The 18,866-nt window shown below is 32.8% G+C and overlaps 2 protein-coding genes across 11 annotated transcripts in view; one reads left to right on the top strand and one right to left on the bottom strand.

Annotated features, from left to right (window-relative positions):
* LOC132740068 (nuclear distribution protein nudE-like 1) overlaps nt 1-8,480 on the bottom strand; it is a 57,253-nt gene extending 48,773 nt beyond the window's left edge. For 5 of the 10 annotated variants that reach the window (XR_009627093.1, XR_009627094.1, XR_009627096.1 and 2 more), the window contains exon 1: nt 7,994-8,480. Coding sequence is in view for 6 of the 10 variants with exons in the window: in XM_060727928.1 (XP_060583911.1) it covers nt 7,994-8,070 (77 nt within the window). In the remaining 4 variants the exon portion in view is untranslated. The remainder of the gene's footprint in view (nt 1-7,993) is intronic. The other 5 variants (XM_060727927.1, XM_060727926.1, XM_060727925.1 and 2 more) reach the window with 2 other exon arrangements.
* A 5,048-nt stretch (nt 8,481-13,528) lies between these two features.
* On the top strand, nt 13,529-17,980 carry LOC132740066 (uncharacterized). The gene is made up of 3 exons (XM_060727920.1): nt 13,529-13,933; nt 16,351-16,959; nt 17,279-17,980. The coding sequence occupies exons 1-3, from the start codon at nt 13,885-13,887 to the stop codon at nt 17,551-17,553; spliced, it is 933 nt and encodes a 310-aa protein (XP_060583903.1). The 5' UTR covers nt 13,529-13,884; the 3' UTR covers nt 17,554-17,980.
* The last annotated feature ends 886 nt before the right edge of the window (nt 17,981-18,866 follow it).

Here is an 18,866-nt window from a genome sequence, read left to right as displayed (position 1 = left end):
TAACGAGGTTTCACATACATTCCTGAAGCAATTGTTACCTCAATTGTGTTAATGAAATATTTGTCACTAACATCATTACTTCATGTCAAAATGAGGGCATATTAACTGACAACTTGCAACAGAAACAACAATGTTAGCTGACCTGATTACAGCTGTGTGAACAACAAAATTGTATAAATGCAGAATGATAACCTGGGAGATAAGCAGATCCTCTGATACATGTACTGATGTGGTTGATTTCAATGCAGTATCGATTGCGATATTTATGATAATTTTGAGAACATATTGTAATTGCCCAGACTGAAACAACTAGGCCCCTACACACATGTTGCTGAATCAGAATGAGTACATTTTATTTTATTTAACCATTTCACCTGGCTTTCTGAATTAATATTTTAAATGGACTTATCAATCTTTTAATCTGGACCACACTATTGTTTCGGAAAATTTTCAAAATATGTACATGTATATAATTATATGTACTGACAGTGACTGAATAGCCAAGGTAAGCCAGCAAAGCAGGCCATGATCAGATGGCACATCTCAATTTCACTTTTAAATCCCTGATATTGATAATCAACAATTCTAATTTCATAATCGGGACAATGTCCATAGCACATTTTTTGTAATAATGAAAAAATTGTATAGTTTAATACTTCTTTTTTCTCCATCAATACTGAGAATGCCAAACTACATGTAACACCTTACATCTATATAAACAATGGCATTCCAGACAGTCAACATGCCAGATCTAATAGATAGTTAACTGCCTATAGATGCTCCATTTATAATATCATATTATCAGAAATATCACACTATCAGAAGCATCTATCTGTAAACAACATTCACTTGGCATCATTTTTCTCTGTAATAATTAGTCCTAGAAATCAATGAAATCTTAATTGCACAGGTGTTCTAGTAAGGCAAATTTATAGAAATGGGACTTGAATATTTTCATTTTAGTTCATTCATTTTTGATGATCTGATATATTCATGCTCTATTGGACTAATGTGTATAATCTTTGGGACTAAAATTCAGACTTAATTGTTACAGACACAAAACCCAAACAAACAAGTACCTAAAACAAGCCTACTCCAGTTTATATAAATTACCCTGACAAAAAGTAATATTCAGGACTTACATGAGCTATACATTAACAAATGTCTTACAATTTTCACATGTAAACAACAGTTTCAACACTTTTGCACAAAACTGGCCAATTGATTAATCTATACATTTCTAAAGCTAGAGTTCTCTTTCACGGTGCTCAATGTAGTTCAGACAAATAATTCCCCTTTATAATCAATGTAAATATGATTAATATCAGCATGGTGTAACCACAGAACCCTGGCATTAGTACAGAATTTGAGAAATGACCACTTGTTTTACAGGCTATAAATGAAATTTCGGATAATGTAAGGACAGCAATCTCTACAAAGATCATTATCAAAGCCTGAAGAAAATTAGTACACAGATATTGTATAAAGATAAGCTTCAGGATTTGGTCAACAATTGATTGACCACTTACTATCAATGTACAGTCTGGTCAGAATAGTAGTCCACAAAAATGACCATTCAAACAAACATAATCAATACATCCACAAAAATTTAATAATATCTGGGTGTTCTCTTAGGCATTCCTTATTGCCTGCTGCACAGTAAATGGGCCAATTGTGTTAGCATCTAAGTCAAAAAATAAAGTTTAACATACAAGACAATATTTGCTCTTTTTAAGTACCTTAGGGTGTCTATAACAATATTTTTGGAAAGAAAGGATAACTTTTTGAATACCTTTTTCAAAATATTACATCTCTTGCAGACTGTGCGGGTAGGGGACGGATGTTACAAAGATATACTAAAAGTCTGAATATCTTACAGTTTATAATAAAAATTGTATTATTTCTCTTTATTTTATTAAAATATTATGTGTTCTGATAAATGTTACAAAAAAAAATCCAGAAAATTCATCTTGGATATAAAAATATTTGCTTTCAAATTTTCAGTATTTTTCACACAAAATTAAATTTTCAAACATGTTAGAAACAGAAAGAAAAAAACAAGGATAGGTACACCAAATCATACTTAAATCAAATATGCAAACACATTTCTTATAAAACAGTAGAAATTATAGGACTTTGTTATGTATATTTCTTGTCAGATAACCCAAAAATGAATTGTATCAGGGGGACGGATGTTACATTTTTGGGGGGACGGACGTTACAATCGATGTTTAAAGCTCTTAGTTCATACTTTTTTTTGGTTTTATTTTAAAGTAATGAAATTTATAAGAGTATATGCTTTGTACAGTACAATAAATGTAAAATAATTGAACAAATTATGAGAAAAATGTAGAAATATACCTGACAATTATGTAGTTTCTTACTATTTGTGTTTCACAATGAAAAGTTGCATTGACTTAGTTTTCTTCCATTTATCTTACATTTGAATGAACATTGAAATGTTTGGAATATAATAAAAACATTGCTAATTAAATAAAAGAATCTTTGTTTCCAGATAATGCATTAACGTTAAAGAGAGAATGTCATACCAACGGTACCTTTCTATACATGAAATTATTTACAAATTACTTAAGTTAAATAATAAGATATATATTTGTAAAAGATATGATACAGTGTGAAGTAAATAAGAAGTTTTCAGATTGAAACATATGCAAGCTTGAATTTCTCATTACTAAATGCATAAATTATACTCAATTAAAAATTTTCATTAAAAATTATAAGATTTTAAATTGTTGCAATTAAGTTCTATCAATTTGATGAAATTTTAAGTAAATTAATGTGGAATGTTAGCAGCATTATCCAAAGATTTCATTATGATTCAGTATCATAATCTCATTATTTCTAACTTTTAATAATTCTCTGTGTAAATATTTCAGTGTACATGAACTGCTTAACTTAATAAACTAATTTGTCATTCAATAAAATTTATAGGTGCAAAATAATTTTTACAGAATAATTTTCACAATTATCCCAACTTTTTCATTACAGGAATCCTTACCATATCCTTTACTTACAAGTTTCTTTCACTTTATTAACAATAATTAAATGGGTCAAATTGTATGAAAATGTGCTTGAGGTTTTTTGGGGGAAAAAAATCTAAAAATTTTAATCAGGGTGTTGAATTATATTTCTTTGTTTATTTTTCATTGACTACATATTTAGCCTATAAATTTTTGAAGTTCAATAAATCCTTTGACTTAATTGATCTTCAACTTTAATACTTAATGACAGACATTCTTGAATAAGATATGGTAGTCCCTCCCACTGTTTTTAAGCATAATATATATCACCCTTAATTGGCACCCCTACTGTTTTGTAATATATCACACTTCCCAATATACAATATACACAGCTCCCAATATACAGCTCGTTAACTTCCAATAAAGTGCCAGTCCCTTCTGTGTGTATAGAGTTAGGATCCATATCCCACTGTTTTATGAGGGGCTGGGATACATGGATTGTTAACTATTTAAGGCTAAAGAATTTATGTTTAAACAATTGACCAATTTTAATCACAAAGATACTTTCAACATCTCTATCGTTTGCACCTTTTTCTATATATCCTGTTATGGATTTTTTGTTTGTTTCTTCTAAATTTTTTTAAATTGTATTTTATTTGGTGTGTGAAACATTCCTATACAGTTGCAAAGCTTACTACTTCTCTATCATGCATCATAAGAACAAGATAAGTTTTGTATTACTGTAAAAAGAATTTTTAGTTCAATTCTGTAACATCCGTCCCCTTCTGTACTCTTAGTTTGTAAACATAGCATGACAAAAGATTATATTTGTTATAAATTCATATAAGCTTAAATATTATCTTAATAAACTCATTGGTCCACTTGAGGTTAAAAAATAACATATAAATTTTATTTCAAAGTAAATAATTTTGATTTCAGAGCAAAAAATACTGATTTTTTTTTCAAAATTAAGGAATTTAGTGTTCACAAATATTTTTTTTTTCATAAATACATCATTTCAGTGCTTTATTTCTGTTATTTCTTCATTTTTCAATGTAACTTTGGTGTTTTAGTGTAAAATTCCCTTTTCAGTTACAGTTTATATGAGATTTAATAAGCACCTTATATAGGGGGACGGATGTTACGGGGACGGATGTTACAGACAACTTTTACATTATTGTATTTTTTTTCTCATAAACATAGAAATTGGCAATTTTTGTAACATTTTCATTGTAAGGCTATCATTAAGCACCAGAAACATTGTTTTTTATGAGTATTGTTTTAAAATTGGATATTTTATGAGAGGGGGACGGATGTTACAGTTTTTTCATCACAAAATTTTTTTTACCACTTTAATGCCTACTATGGTAAAAATGTTTGAAAATTTGAATTGAAAACATTTAACATATGTTTTTAATTCATATTTCATTAGATTGACACAGTAAAGTACTATTTTATTTGTAATTGCTTAAAGATATGCTTGTTTACTTAACAACTGAATTTTGAAAAAACTGATGCATTACAGAAGTCGGATTTTACTAAAATCATCTTAACGATAAAAACCAGGATGATATATACGAAGTATTATATATCACTGGAAAGGTTATTAAATTTTCTATGTGCATGTAAAAAAATTTAAGTGATAAATTAAAACAGATAATAGTAGTGTTAATTCTAAAAACACCAAAAAAACAGATGCTAACACATTACATGTAAAAATGGACTTTTTTAGGGTATAAAAATGTCTGTATCTTTATTTTGGGTAATGCTATCCCAAAAAAAATTTGGGCACATTTGCTTTACAATAAGTCCTTTGTAAAAACACAAAAAAATAATAGAAAATGCAATATATTTTTTGAAAAAGCCTGCATTACATGTATTTTTGAAAAATTGGCCCATTTATTGTGCAGCAGGCATCATATTTTGTTACAAATATATAAAACAAATCCTGTTGAAATGAATTATTTAATTTTTGTCTTCAAGTTCTGACCAACATAAATAAAGGGAGTACAAAAGATTATATAAACTTGTAACACTCCTCCCTTAATAAAAATGTTTTATTTTAGAACAACCATACCGATTTACAAATATTCAAGATAACTTCAGACCTGAGATTTGATTTAACCTGTTTTTGATACAAATTAATGCATGTAATAAAGTGTTTATTCTTCAACAGGTTTGTTTAAAAATTGCAATTTAAATTTCCACATGATTTATAAGTTAAACTCAACTCAGTATAATCATTTCATACAGATTCTCAGAGTGTTACAAGTTACTAAACAAGTATTTCTGGATTCTGTACCATGTGATCCACAAGTTATTGACAACTTCTTCACATAAACCAGAAAAGAGTGGTGAAGAACAAAGGTGTTCAAAATATTCAACACTTTACCCTCAATAAAATCATTACTAGCCAATGACAGACATACGGATTCAATGTCATTGATTATTGAATATACATGCTAATGTAAAATCCTAAACCCCTATAAAGCTTGATAAGTAAGCCTTAGAAAATGACAAAATGCATCAAAAGGGTTTTTAACACCAAGGAAAATCATTAAATAACAAACTATATAAAGCAGTTGCAGCTATGTTTAGCGTATATCTGCAGATGTCATTGCACGTTTTCACAGTTTTCAAATTTGACCATGATGTCAAATATCAGTAACATTTAAGGCGTCAAAACTGTGAAGAAAATATTGAATAATTTCTTTCTTGATTGCATGTCAATATAGTAACTTACTACGACCTTTAATGCAAATAAGTGAACATATAGTTAAACATTAAGGTCTCTCACATGATTAAGTTTTGATAAACTAAATGATCAATTATGAAATTTCAAACTTTCAGGCTAATCATTTTTGGGAAAGTGTTTGAAGTTGGAAAAGAATACATCAAAACTATTTAATAAACATTAAAAGCAAAACTTGTTTACATTATATTTGCACTAAATCAGGCGTAAAACTACATGAACAGCATAAATACTGATAAAAAATTTCACAGTACTCTAATTTAGCATTAAATTAAAGTAGATCCTGCAAAGTGATTAACACAGTCAAATTAGGTACAAAAATAGTCATTTATCAATCATTTTTATCACAAGAATTTAGATGATGTATTAAATTTCCAAACTAACGCCCTACCACTTATACATGTTCATCAATCCATCTCATCTATAGATTTTAATATACACCTATTCTGCATTATGCAATTATAAATGTATGTCAAAATATTTAAATAAATGACCAATATTTCTTGGAGATAAGGAGTTAAGGAATTTCTGAAACTGTATGAAATCTAGATAAATATGTAATTTAATAGACATAGATATGTACATTTATTTGTCTTCTATCATTGAGCATGAATCAAAACAACTTGTAATGTTTTGGGTTTATCTTGATTTAAAACAGGGCTACCTGCTGCTCTGATATGTTTTTATTCTTTTATCTTAAATATTTTTCTACATTCCTATATAGCCTACAAGCCAATATAACAGTATCCATGGCATACAATGTACTTTCAAAATTGAAATGATGAAACATTGGCTGAAAACAAATTTATTCTCTAAAAAGATGTCTGCTTACCTACATATAGTTACCCATAATGTACAATGTAATTCACAATTACCACTTGACTAATAAAGGGCCTCAATTGACTTTTAATACAAATTTAAATGAAATTGTAATTTTGCAAAGGCATATATTATAACTTTACGAAGCTACTTGATTCAGGTTTTAAAGCATTTTCCTGGGTTTCTCAGGGAACACTGTGTAGTAAAACCATTATCTTTATTATTATCTTTATTATTATACATGTATTCCATCATTATAAAGATTGGGGTTGGTAGTTAAAATTAGAAATCATAGACTAGAGCATGTTTAAGATACATGGTATTTAAATGACTGTGCAACCAAAGGACCTGCAAGGGCTATAGCGCTCTTAATTGGGTGACATGTATGATGTTTACAAGTTAAATTGATATTAATCAATAAATAAATACATGTATATATTATGCCTAAGTCTAACAAGTTTGAGTTCCTTAATTAGTAGGGTGCAGCCCTTTTTGGAAAATCTTAGATTAATTCATTCAGATTACAGAACACTTTTGAAAAAAAGTAACACCATTGTGATTGTGTTGACGTACCGGGTTATTGATACAAGCGTTTAGGCTACCCTCTATATCCTGAATTACGTCTTTAACTTACTTCTGGGAAAAATGGTCTCTTCAACAATTATAAATGAAAAATATGTCTGATATAACACCATTGTATAATTATAATGGGTTACATTTTATGTACGGGAACTACCTCTCTTCATACAAAATAATGGATAATTTCGGTACCCCATATGAGGCCTCATAACTCAGGGTTTTTCTATTATTAGAACAAAATGGAATTTCCATAATTTGTGTGACGAGCCAAATATTAATGTGTAACATTCAATTTTTTGGTGAGTTATCGTAATAAAAAAGTAATTTTTAAGTAACTGCGACTTTTGTACGGGAACTGCTTGCATGCCAGTATATTGGAAGTTACATTATACGAAACTTTTACACGGGGAAGTCAATGACAAGGACTGCACAGCGGACCAGGGCTTTGGCTTGCTCAGCAATAGACTACATGCGTATATTAAAAAGATATTAAATAAAAAACAATTAAAAATATATATAGATTTCTAAATTCTTTACTTATCAGTAAAATTTTCAGTGTCATTTCTAGTTGGGCACCACCAATTTAAATGTTTGAATGAAAATAGTTGCCGTATTCCAAACCAGAACAACCCCAATTCTCCTGCTTAAGAATAATCGTTGAGGTTTTCCCCATTGAAAACGGAAATACATGTAGCGAATGACACCTTCAATCTATCTACCTTCTGTTACTATCAAACCCCTCGCAGGGACGTAGACATTTCAAATTATGAAAAATATTTAAAAAAAAAAACATATTTAATTTATTTATATCCGACTTCTCCGTCCATAGGCTTTGCGTACTTTCATATCATTTAGTACTTACTCTTGTTTAAACTTCTCTGCTTTCTCTCTCCAGAAAGTTATTTCTTCTTGAGGTGATGAAAATTTCTTTGAATCCATATTGTTTTTTGTGTATCAGTCACATACAGTTTAACACACCTGATCACTCACATCAAAGCTGATGTCATTAACAAAGGTTACATAATCTCCTTAAAACAAGTGCATTAGGTCTATACTGTATAGAGTTTTAATAAAAAACACTGAAATTAACACTGAAAATAACCAGATAATAAGGCAGATTCTGAAGTTCCTGAATTCAATTTTTTTTTTTGCAATCAAATTCTATAGATCAACATTTAAAGTAACTAAATCCTATACCAGAAATTCACGTAGGCATAAATCAATATTGTATAACAGTGAATATAACAATATATCTTTTATAAAACATGAAAATCCGTTTTGAAATCTGTGTGTCAAATTTGTTACCTCCCGGAAGACAAAAATGGCGAATTGATCTTGGTCGTGTCAGGCGATTGCAGCCGATTTCCTCCCGTTACAATAGTCGTACACGAGTTAACTCCCTTCACAAGGTTTTATGCATATGGGTATCTATCTTCCATATAGTCAAACCCCTGCTGGGGACCTAGACTTGACGCGCGTCAACTGACAAGAATGTTAGTAAAAGAACTGAAATAAAAGAATATAAAAGTAATGGAAATGAGTAAATTGTTAAAAACAGGTTAAAAATAGAGAAGGTATTTTAGGGAGACGTATGTTCAATCCGGCTAACAGCCAGACTGAACTCGGGGCCAGACAAGTTCATGATATCAGGTGGTAAAGCATTCCAGTGGACTATTGTTCTTGGGAAAAATGAATATTTATAGTAATCAGTTTTTGTTTGGACTTGTTGGAATGCATGGGGATGGGATGTTCTTGATGATCTTTTAAGAGGGACGATATATTTTGGAAAAGGGATAGCCACCTGGTCATGCAAGATGTTGTGAAACATGACCAGGCGTTGGTCACTACGCTGAAGGTCAAGGCGCCTCCATTGAAGGGAAGTCAACATGTCAGTGACACTCGACATACGGCCAAAGTCATGTTTGACCCACCTAGCAGCCCTTCTCTGGACAGACTCTATCTGGTCAATGAGAGTTCCTGTGTAGGGGGACCAGACCGTGGAGCTATACTCGAGCTGGGGCCTAACAAGTGTCTTGTATGCAGTTGACTTTAACCTTTCTGGGTGAACCTTGATATTTCGGCGTAGAAAACCAAGTGTTTGATTTGCCTTTGTTGTGATGTTGTTTATGTGTTTGTTCCATGTTAGATCATTTGATATTGTAATGCCAAGGTATTTTGCAGATGAGACTGTTTCTAATGTGGTGTTATGTAGAAGGTATTGTGTTGGAATGACTGTTTTTCGTTTTGTGATTTGGATAACTGTGCATTTTGATGGATTAAATTGTATGTCCCATTTTGTCTCCCATTGTTTAAGTTGGTGTAAGTCGTGTTGCAGTAAGCTAGAATGAGAAGCGACAGTCAGAGATAGATAGATGGCCGTGTCATCAGCAAATAGGCGGACTTTAGAGGATTGGACATATTCAGGAAAGTCATTGATGTATATAAGAAATAAGAGAGGTCCGAGGACCGAGCCCTGGGGAACACCGGAGGAGACTGGTATGGAGCTGGATGTGGAGCCATTTACCACCACGGACTGTGACCTGTTATCAAGAAAACCTTTGATCCATTTAAGAGTTTGACCCCTTATACCGTAGAAATGCAGCTTATACAGGAGTTTTTCATGGTTGACCATATCAAAGGCCTTAGAGAAGTCAAGAAGGATTAAGTCTACTTGGCTTCTCTGATTTACTGACTGTAGGATATCATCTATAAGCATTAATAGTTGGGATTGACATGACCTTTTTTCTCGGAAACCATGCTGCAATTCATAGAACAAGTTTGATCTAGTAAAGTGCTTTGTTATGCTGGAGGAGACAATGTGTTCCAGGGTTTTACACAAGATACAGGTAAGAGAGATAGGGCGATAGTTTGCTGGGTCTGACTTGCTACCTTTTTTAAAGACAGGGGCCACATTCGCCATTTTCCAGATGTCTGGTAGAGTGCTGGACTGCAGTGATTTTTGGAAAAGTTTGGACACTATAGGGGCTAATTCTTTACTGGTATTTTTCAGCACTATGGGTCTAATTTGGTCAGGTCCTGCAGCCTTATGGGGGTTAAGGTTTTTTAAGAGCTTCTCAACACCTTTTACAGAGATATCAATATCACACATGGGGTTATGGGGGCTAAATGATGTGTGGGGAACCTCTCTACCTGTATCTGCCTGATCCTGTACTTTCATATCAGCAAGGAATTTAAGAGAAACAGGGGATTTAGATGTGAAGACTGATTGAAATTGTTCATTTAGTACTGCCCAACCAGAGGCCTTCCGATCAATAATAACCATATTAATCTGAGAAAATCTCAAGACACTTATCTGAACTTGCAACTAAATTATGGTAGGCAACTATTCGGATATAAAGGTCATAGGATATTTAGGAGATGAATATATTTGCAGTGCTTCATATGCGATCTTCAGTACCCTTATCAAATTACTAACTTAAACACCAGTACGTACATTTATGTGCATATTTCTTAAAGTAATAGATCGATATCAATTTAATTTGTAACATAAATAGCATAATAATTTTGCAATTAACTGGTATTTTATTTTTTGCTTTTTGATCAAGCATAATGAAATTAACAACAATTAAAAATGAAAGTTGAATTTTCTGAATTCACAAATGCACGGTATCTAGCAAATTCATATCAAAAGAAGTATTATTATGGCCTAAAAAGATAAGTTATCTGCAACGATAACTTCCTCAGCATGCGTATAAATAATAATTAATACTCCCTTTATATATATTTCTTAAATTTATGACTTGTATTAAGTTGCTTTTCATTCAGTTGATTGTGCAAAGCTCATTCCTATACATGTACATGTTAACATTTATTCAAATATTCGAGTATGCTCTGTGTTTCTCGATGCTTTTTTGTTAGAAAAGTCGTTCTTATTATATTTGAGATGGCTAAAATGTCTTTACAACAAAGGTTCAGGCCGTCAGTATGTTTCAAGCCGGTCTAAACAGCAGAAGGTAATTGTTATTATATGAAAAATGTTAGACTTCTAGACATGTCTTTTAACCAGAGACATACATGTAGATAACAATTTTCCGGCGTTTCACTATTCTAATTGATTGCTAAGAGATATTTGAGATATATGCTAAGAGATATATGTACGCTCCGGGTTTTGGTTTGGTGCCTTCTAGGCCCTACTTTGGTGTGTCGGGGGCTGCGTCCTGTGAACGTTGCCTTTGCCTTGTTGATCTTTATTCTTGTCTTTTAAATATGCAGCAACCAAGAAATCACTCTCGAAAGTTTCGATCTCATCTGATCACTACTATAGCAACTAGTTAACTAGCAAACTAACAGTCCTTTGAACCAACAATAGTTTAGGACAAACTCGCATACCATTGAGGATGTATTCTACTTTTGCAGAACAAGGTTCAATCTTAGAGGTGACGTTATAAAAGAGGAACAACCGTACCAGCCTTACCAAGGCTTCAAAACTTCGTTTGGAGAAGGTAATCGCCCTTGACCAATAGCTCGTATGCTTCATAGAAGTTTTTGTTACTATTTCTAAAGGTAAAAATATCAATTTAAATCTCAACAGAAGAACAAAAAAGTAACGCTCATTAAGTATTGTTGAGACATATATATATATTTAAGCAAGAATGTTCAATAAGTGTTTGCAATTATTTTCCTTTAGGCTTAAGCTCATTCGACTCAAACGTATTATATACATTGAGCACTTACGTGCTGAGGGCACGTTATAGGGGAAACGTGATTAGATATGAAAGTCGACACAACCGCAAACCATTTTGGTACGAAGAATTGTAGAAGTAGTAGAGATATCCTGCTTTTCAGTGCGACAGTGTAACAAAGCAAGTTATAGTCATGTTAAAAAGTTTGTGTGCTTGTGCAGTGAGGGAGTGTAAGTCTGATAATTTCTTGCAAATCAGACAGGATTATCTACAGTAACTGTTTAAACCGGTGATTTTACACTCCTGTGTAAGAAACGTCAATGCTCAATTAAACAATTAATTTTCGTTTCTCATTTTGAAATATGGTTAATATGTTATATGCAAGAAAATGAATCAAACACTGGCTGTCGTCAGAGACGCGAATATCTAGCTTGCGGGTAAATATTTTAACGGTCTTGTTAACAATTAACCTGAAGCTAGATGTTCCCGTCTGTCCCGGCAGTCCGGCAGCCGATGTAAGAAAAAAAGAAGACTTTTTATGACATTTCTTGCATATTCTTCCTTCCATATTTTTATGAATAACTTAAATAATGTTTTTCATCTGTTACTTTTGTCTTACAGTGGTGCATGTAGATCTATAGACTAACAACTTCATTCTGAAGGAGAAACGGCGAAATGACGTCATCTTAAGAACGCAGTTCATTGTAAAATTGATAAAAAATGACGGCATTTTGGGGCACGCGACACATCTTCAGCCCCTGCCCCCAACCTGATGCCAAATGAAATTTCTAGTATGGGTGGAACCAGTCTGATATGCAGGGTTTAATTAGCACCGGTGTAAACAGTAGATGATTACATGTACCGTACATTGGCGGAATTGCAACATTTTCGGCTCGGCACAATGTTCCAAAATAGAGTTATTCTTGACGCGAACATTCAACTCTCAGGCTGATGAGGAATTCAATTAACTGACATGAGCTGTCAAGATAATATATTTTGCACAGTTTGGAAAATATTTGATAAAATGGAGTGTTGTAACAGATATCTCTAACGAATGTAGCAGTCGCTAAAAAGTATATATTAATCAATGAAACATTATGTAAGAAAAGGCTTTTTACTTTTCTCCGTAGTTAAAATTAGAATGATATGTTGGCATAGATGATCTACGTTTTTCTTGTTTGTCTCACCAGAAGCATATTCGAAATATCTCATTTGCGAAAGGTATCTCATTTGTTACGTAAACCACAACATTTTTCTTTTATCTCTTTAAAAACCAACAACACCACCCCCCCCCAAAAAAAAAAAAAAAAAAAAAAAAAAAAAAAAACCCAACTTGTTAACAAATCTCATGTGAGTGTCAATTCATATAACTTAGTAACGGGATGAAAAATAGTAGTTTCTAGAACTTTTAATAAATGTTTTCATAAAACTAGATTTCCCTTCTTATTAAGCATGAACATATGTTAAATTTTCATTCCAATTATTCTTAACAACTATCTAAATTAAAGATTTTTATCTGGCAGTTCTAAAAAAAAATAAAATATTCCTTAGTTTGAACCTATAAATAGTATACGAAAATAAATACTTAAAGATAAAACTGTTTTAAAATGCTTAAAAATCAATTTCTTCACTACAATCTCGCTTGCTTTAAAATTCCTCTTAATATATAATTATTTTGATCAAGTTTGGAGAATACATAAAGATTACGCATACAGTTTAGACAATTATCTTTAAAGTCTGGTTGGAGTGGTTTTCACATTTAGAGTTCTTTTTTCCGCTGATGTTAAATTAATGAGCTCTTGAAAAGTTATATTTTGCAATGCATCATGCCAGCGTTTCGCTTAATGCACCATTCCGTAGACGAATTAAGTTTTTTGTTTCTTTCATTCCTTTACAAATGAATTATTACCGGCATCTGGATTACACAGCCAAATATTCATTTTTTATGTTAATATCAGCGGAGCATTGTATCATTTTCAATTGAAAACAGCACCTGGTTACATAAACACTTTATTCACTATATCTGATTTCAACGGGAAACTTATTCAAAGTACACGAAAGTTGGATAATGATTTTATAAAGGAATTATCTGTGTTGTAATGAGAACAAAATGCGGAAATTCAAAAGGATTTTCATTTATATTTCTGCTATACTTACCGGTTTGTATACAATGTATTGTTTATCATTTTCCTCTTTCAGAAGTATTAGCTCGAATACGCATATATGTACATGTAGACCGGGTTCGCCTATGTGAAGTTTAAAGAAAAGCGAAGCACTTTTTAATTTTAAGACATCGTTTAGGAACTAAATATGTAACCCTATATAAGAACCGGTACCAACCGAACTATATCTTTGCGAAGAGCTGTATATTCTTGTATGTGACGGCATGCGATACTAGTGAAATGTTCAATATTTTTCTTGCATTTGCCATATAAAAAGTCATATTTCGGAAAGAAAATAAGAAAACTTGTGTTTTCTCACAGCATTTCTTTCTTATAGTACCATTTACAATAATAGTAGTACCATTAAATATGTACATTAACATTTTCATTCGTAACCTTGTACGGCAAATTGACAACATCCCGAACATGCAATTCATTCATAAAAGGCGAGCAGTCATTTAAAGCACGTGACTAATCAAACCGAGTCTGCAATTTTCATGCAATTTTGTTGTTATTAATGCTTCCGAGGGATCACTCTTTTTCCATTTTTTTGTCTCACGTGGAATAGGGATTTACTAACACAGGTGTAAACACTAGAAAATCATGCCTGATATGCTAGCAATTGTGTTACTAAACAGACGCTATTGTAAACCGTAATTGCGTTACTCATGTAACTCATTGACTGTCTTCTAAAACGTAAATACGTTTCTAACCAGAAGCGACATTGCGTTATTATCTCGACACACCATAATGTTACTCGCCAGAAAGGCCAGCGCGTAACAAGCCTGCATGGTCCGTCATTGCTTAAATAGAAAAAAACACGACCTTTTGAAACGTCATTGCGTTAATAATTAGAAAGTCAAGTCAAAACGAAACATTCTCTTGTAAAATGTCATGGCGTTATAGCGTTATTACGTAGCTAGACAAACGTTTGTATTGAACGATATTGTTTCAATATTCAGTCACACCACTGCATAACTAGGTGGTCAGCGTCGTTACTACAGGCGCTCTTTAAAAATAGTTTTTGTGTTAAAGCCCTGTCACACCAGGGCTGTGTTCTCACAGCGTCCTAGAAAAAATTAAAATGCCCGTGCAAGCATTTTAATGGCATCGCAAAGAACGCCGACCGCGGTTTCTCACACTTTGAGCATGCTTAAAGCAGCTGTATCTCGGCGTTATAATAAGAGAACCGTAAGAACACCGAAGCGGCCGGGAAAGATCTCATATAACGCAGCAGCGAAAGCGCACAAAAGTCGTAGTGCGAACGCTGAGGTTATCCGTGGCGCTTTTACGGAGATTATACGGTGTGCTCTGAGATGTCACTGCGTTTCAACTGTGCATATACTGCACGTCTATGACACTTTTACGTAGTTTTAACTTTTTAAACGAGCTCTTTCAGCAACCATTACGCTCTCAAGGCGATTATTTTGTGTTGATTGGCGTTTTCAACGAAATAACACCAATGATGGAATTAGGTATGCAAATAAACATTTCACCATGGATGTTGAACGACAACAATACGAACTACCACCTGCCTACACGAATATGCAGGTGTGGTTAATATCATTCTTTGACGACGTACGGAGAAGGAGAACAACCGACATAGTAAGATCTGGGTTTGACAATGGCTGGATAGGCGTGGTTTACTGTTGAAGAAAATAGTGATGAAGATTTGTTCATACATTTTGTTTAATATGTAGTGGAAACGCCGTCAGCACAATGTGTGTCAACGCCGCTAAAGGGCCTTTAGAGCCCCGTTAAAAGCGCAGTGTAACGCCAAGAAAACGCTGAGTACGCACTGCATGTGCCGTACGAACGCAGAAAATCGCCGATTAAAACACATTAACCCATTAAGAACGATGTAGAACGCCATGGAAGCTCCGTAGCAACGCCTCGATTACCGTGACGAAGAGCTCTATGAAGTTTCCAGCTACACGAAAATTTGCGATTTCTCGACGCTCTTTGAAATGAAACAACTTCGTAAATACGGTATAGCGTGACAAGCGCTTTCCTTGCATCACAGTAACTAGCCAATTACGTCACTTACCAATCATGTAATTGCGTAACTTGACAAACGCACTTCAACATTGTGTTACCACAGTGGGCCAATGTTTCCATTCTGCTGTAACGTGTTAATGGACATTTTCTTGTAACGTTTTTTATTTCTTAGACAGTAAAATATTCTAATCACTTCCATCACTCTTGTCCATGCAAGGAAGCATAAGACCTTTAAGTATACTGTGAGAAGGTGATAGTTCAGTAGTGAAATGTTTTACTACTGGGAAAACAAAACATAACTACGTGTAATACATTCTAGTAACGTTATAGCATGCCTAGAAATTACTTTTTTGAAAAGCATTGTAGCTGAATTCAATCAAACATGTTCACTGAATGAAAATTTGCCTATATTTCAGGTACATTACTGCTGGTATTAATCCTAGATGCGAATTTGTTTCGAGGTCTCTTCTCAAAGATACAAATTTACAACATTTCCAACACAGAGAGATCTGACAAATCGTCTTGCCTTCGTACAAAAACTGACGTCCCTTTCATCATTTGCATATTTCATACGTCACAAGATATTTTCATATCAAAGTCATTACTTTCAAGTGGAATATGGGAACCAAAAATGACAAAACTATTCCAAGCTGTCCTACAGCGAAACAGGAATATGACTGTAATAGACATTGGTGCTAACATTGGTTACTTTAGTTTACTATCTGCCGCGTTTGGACATCACGTGCTATCAATCGAACCTGTTGAAGAAAATTTATTAAAATTCGCAAACGCTGTTAATTTAAACAATTTTCATGGGAAAATAACTGTTCTAAGAAACGTTGTTTCCAACACACGTGGACATTTGCGTCTGATCTTACCAAGTGGCAACAACCAAGGTGCTGCAAGAATTTTGACAGAAAAAGAATATAAATTGAATACAAATGCAATTTCAATATCCAGCATAGTGTTAGACGATTTGACTCAATTCATTCATACTAGAGACGTCATGATAAAAATTGACGTGGGTAAGATCCAAAAAAGAATTAATATCTTTATATATCTATATATTTCTAGGTACATTTTTAAACTTTGTCAAATGTTTCAATTGTATTGCATGTCCTTACCTTGTTATAATGACAAATGTAAATTACTTATAGGCAGATCTCAATATAGATCTACAAAATTGAAAATAAATATATCAATTGCAAACTGTCATTAATACAGCATAATATTTATATACTACAAATACTACATATTGCACGTTTATCTTTAAAGTATTAAATGAAGAGGTAGCCATCTACATTTGAGATATGAAAATGATATTTTAAGTTCGATTTGTTTCAGAGGGACACGAATGCAGAGCCATAGAAAACTCGGACGTCATATTTGACACATTCCGCGTTAAGTATGTTATGACAGAATGGAGTAAAATGACGTCAGAGAAATATCGTTATGGTGTCGCATGCGGGCCAAATAATATAAAAAAGATGGCCGAAAAGTTGACTCAACGTGGTTTCATTCCTTATGATGTGTCAAATAACCAACAATTGGACCCGATAGACAGTATGAATTGGAGATATAATGACATTTATTGGAAGCATGAAACTCTTGTTAGCTAAGAAACAACGTTAAATGTAGCTAGTACGGAAATAGCGTCATCGTTCTAGGTACATTCTGGTTGCTCCTTGTAAAATGTGCCATTTTCTGTACCGCAGACGTTAAAATATATCATGTGCAAGCCACATGTTCAAGGTTGCAAAGTTATAAACATGCTTATGTAGATAGACGTGAAATTGTTTGCACACAATGTCTTTTAACAATGATCTCTGTTAAAAAGCTTTTAAAATTTTGAAACGTGAAATAAGATCTTGGTCGTAATCTAATGACTTGCTTTACAAAAATGCATCATGAATAATACATCATCAGTTTAAATGGATAATTGATTTGTATATTCCTTCACGAAACTTTTTTTCCACATGGTTGTATCAATATCTTTGAGTCGTTTTCAGCTAAACCATAACGAAATATAGAAGATATGAGACCGTATATTTTGAGCTGTCAAAATGTTATGTTTTTACACCATTGGCAACAGTTTATGATTAATTGTGAGATGTATAGATTAGTTAATCTATACGAGTCTTGTAACAGATGCAGAAAGAATAAATTATTATGCAGAGTGAGTGAAACAAAAGCGTATCAATTTTCAAACGCCAAATCACACTCAGGTTTACTTGTTGTGCATCTCCGGAATATTTACTCTGCATATGTAACTTGAATAAACCGTTTTGTATACAGACAATGCTTGATCAGAATTGCATGATGTAAGGAGTAAAGAATGTAAGTCTTTTGATGAGCAGATTTAACCCAGTAGAACTTTCCTGCTTTCTGCTTGGAATTGTTCATTGTATATTATAAGGGACTTTGATTTAATCCTAACTTTGCTATATATTTAAAATGAACTTGTCTAGTTTTCAGTTTGAACAGAACTAATCATTATTTTATATTCTCGGTCTGCACTGGTCGCATGTGCTAGTCAGTTATGTGGCGACTTTCCAGCTTTACTGGCAGAGGAAGACCTCAGATGCCCCTTTATGCATATTGCATAATAATAACAGACAAGAACGGGCACCTAAGTAGACTACAAATGTGTCAAACTTGAGAGAAAAGGAAAATAAAACTCTACACGCTAACCTGAAGACGGATATTACTTCATTACCCATCTTATCCTTATACACACAAATTACACAAACGATATATGCAGTTCGATGCCACATGTGAAAGCAAACAAACACAATATTCATCATTTTGCGTGAAATATTTTAAATATCTTATTAGGATTATCTTATCTTATTATACCAATATATAAAAATTTAGTGTTAAAGTTGCATCCCTCAATATGTGTAAAGAAATTAAAAAAAAAAATAGCAACATA

Source organism: Ruditapes philippinarum, unplaced genomic scaffold (assembly GCF_026571515.1).
Source record: "Ruditapes philippinarum isolate M1 unplaced genomic scaffold, ASM2657151v2 ctg3003_1_1_1_1, whole genome shotgun sequence".
NCBI lineage: Eukaryota > Metazoa > Mollusca > Bivalvia > Venerida > Veneridae > Ruditapes > Ruditapes philippinarum.
Note: the sequence above shows the minus strand (reverse complement) of the source record. Positions and strands in the feature narration are given on the sequence as shown.

Excerpts from the sequence above, each read along its gene's own strand:
- LOC132740066 (XM_060727920.1), top strand. The coding sequence starts at position 13,885 with ATGCGGAAATTCAAAAGGATTTTCATTTATATTTCTGCTATACTTACC. Across the intron at positions 13,934-16,350 it reads TATTTCTGCTATACTTACCG|GTACATTACTGCTGGTATTA; the intron begins GTTTGTATACAA and ends CCTATATTTCAG. Across the intron at positions 16,960-17,278 it reads CATGATAAAAATTGACGTGG|AGGGACACGAATGCAGAGCC; the intron begins GTAAGATCCAAA and ends GATTTGTTTCAG.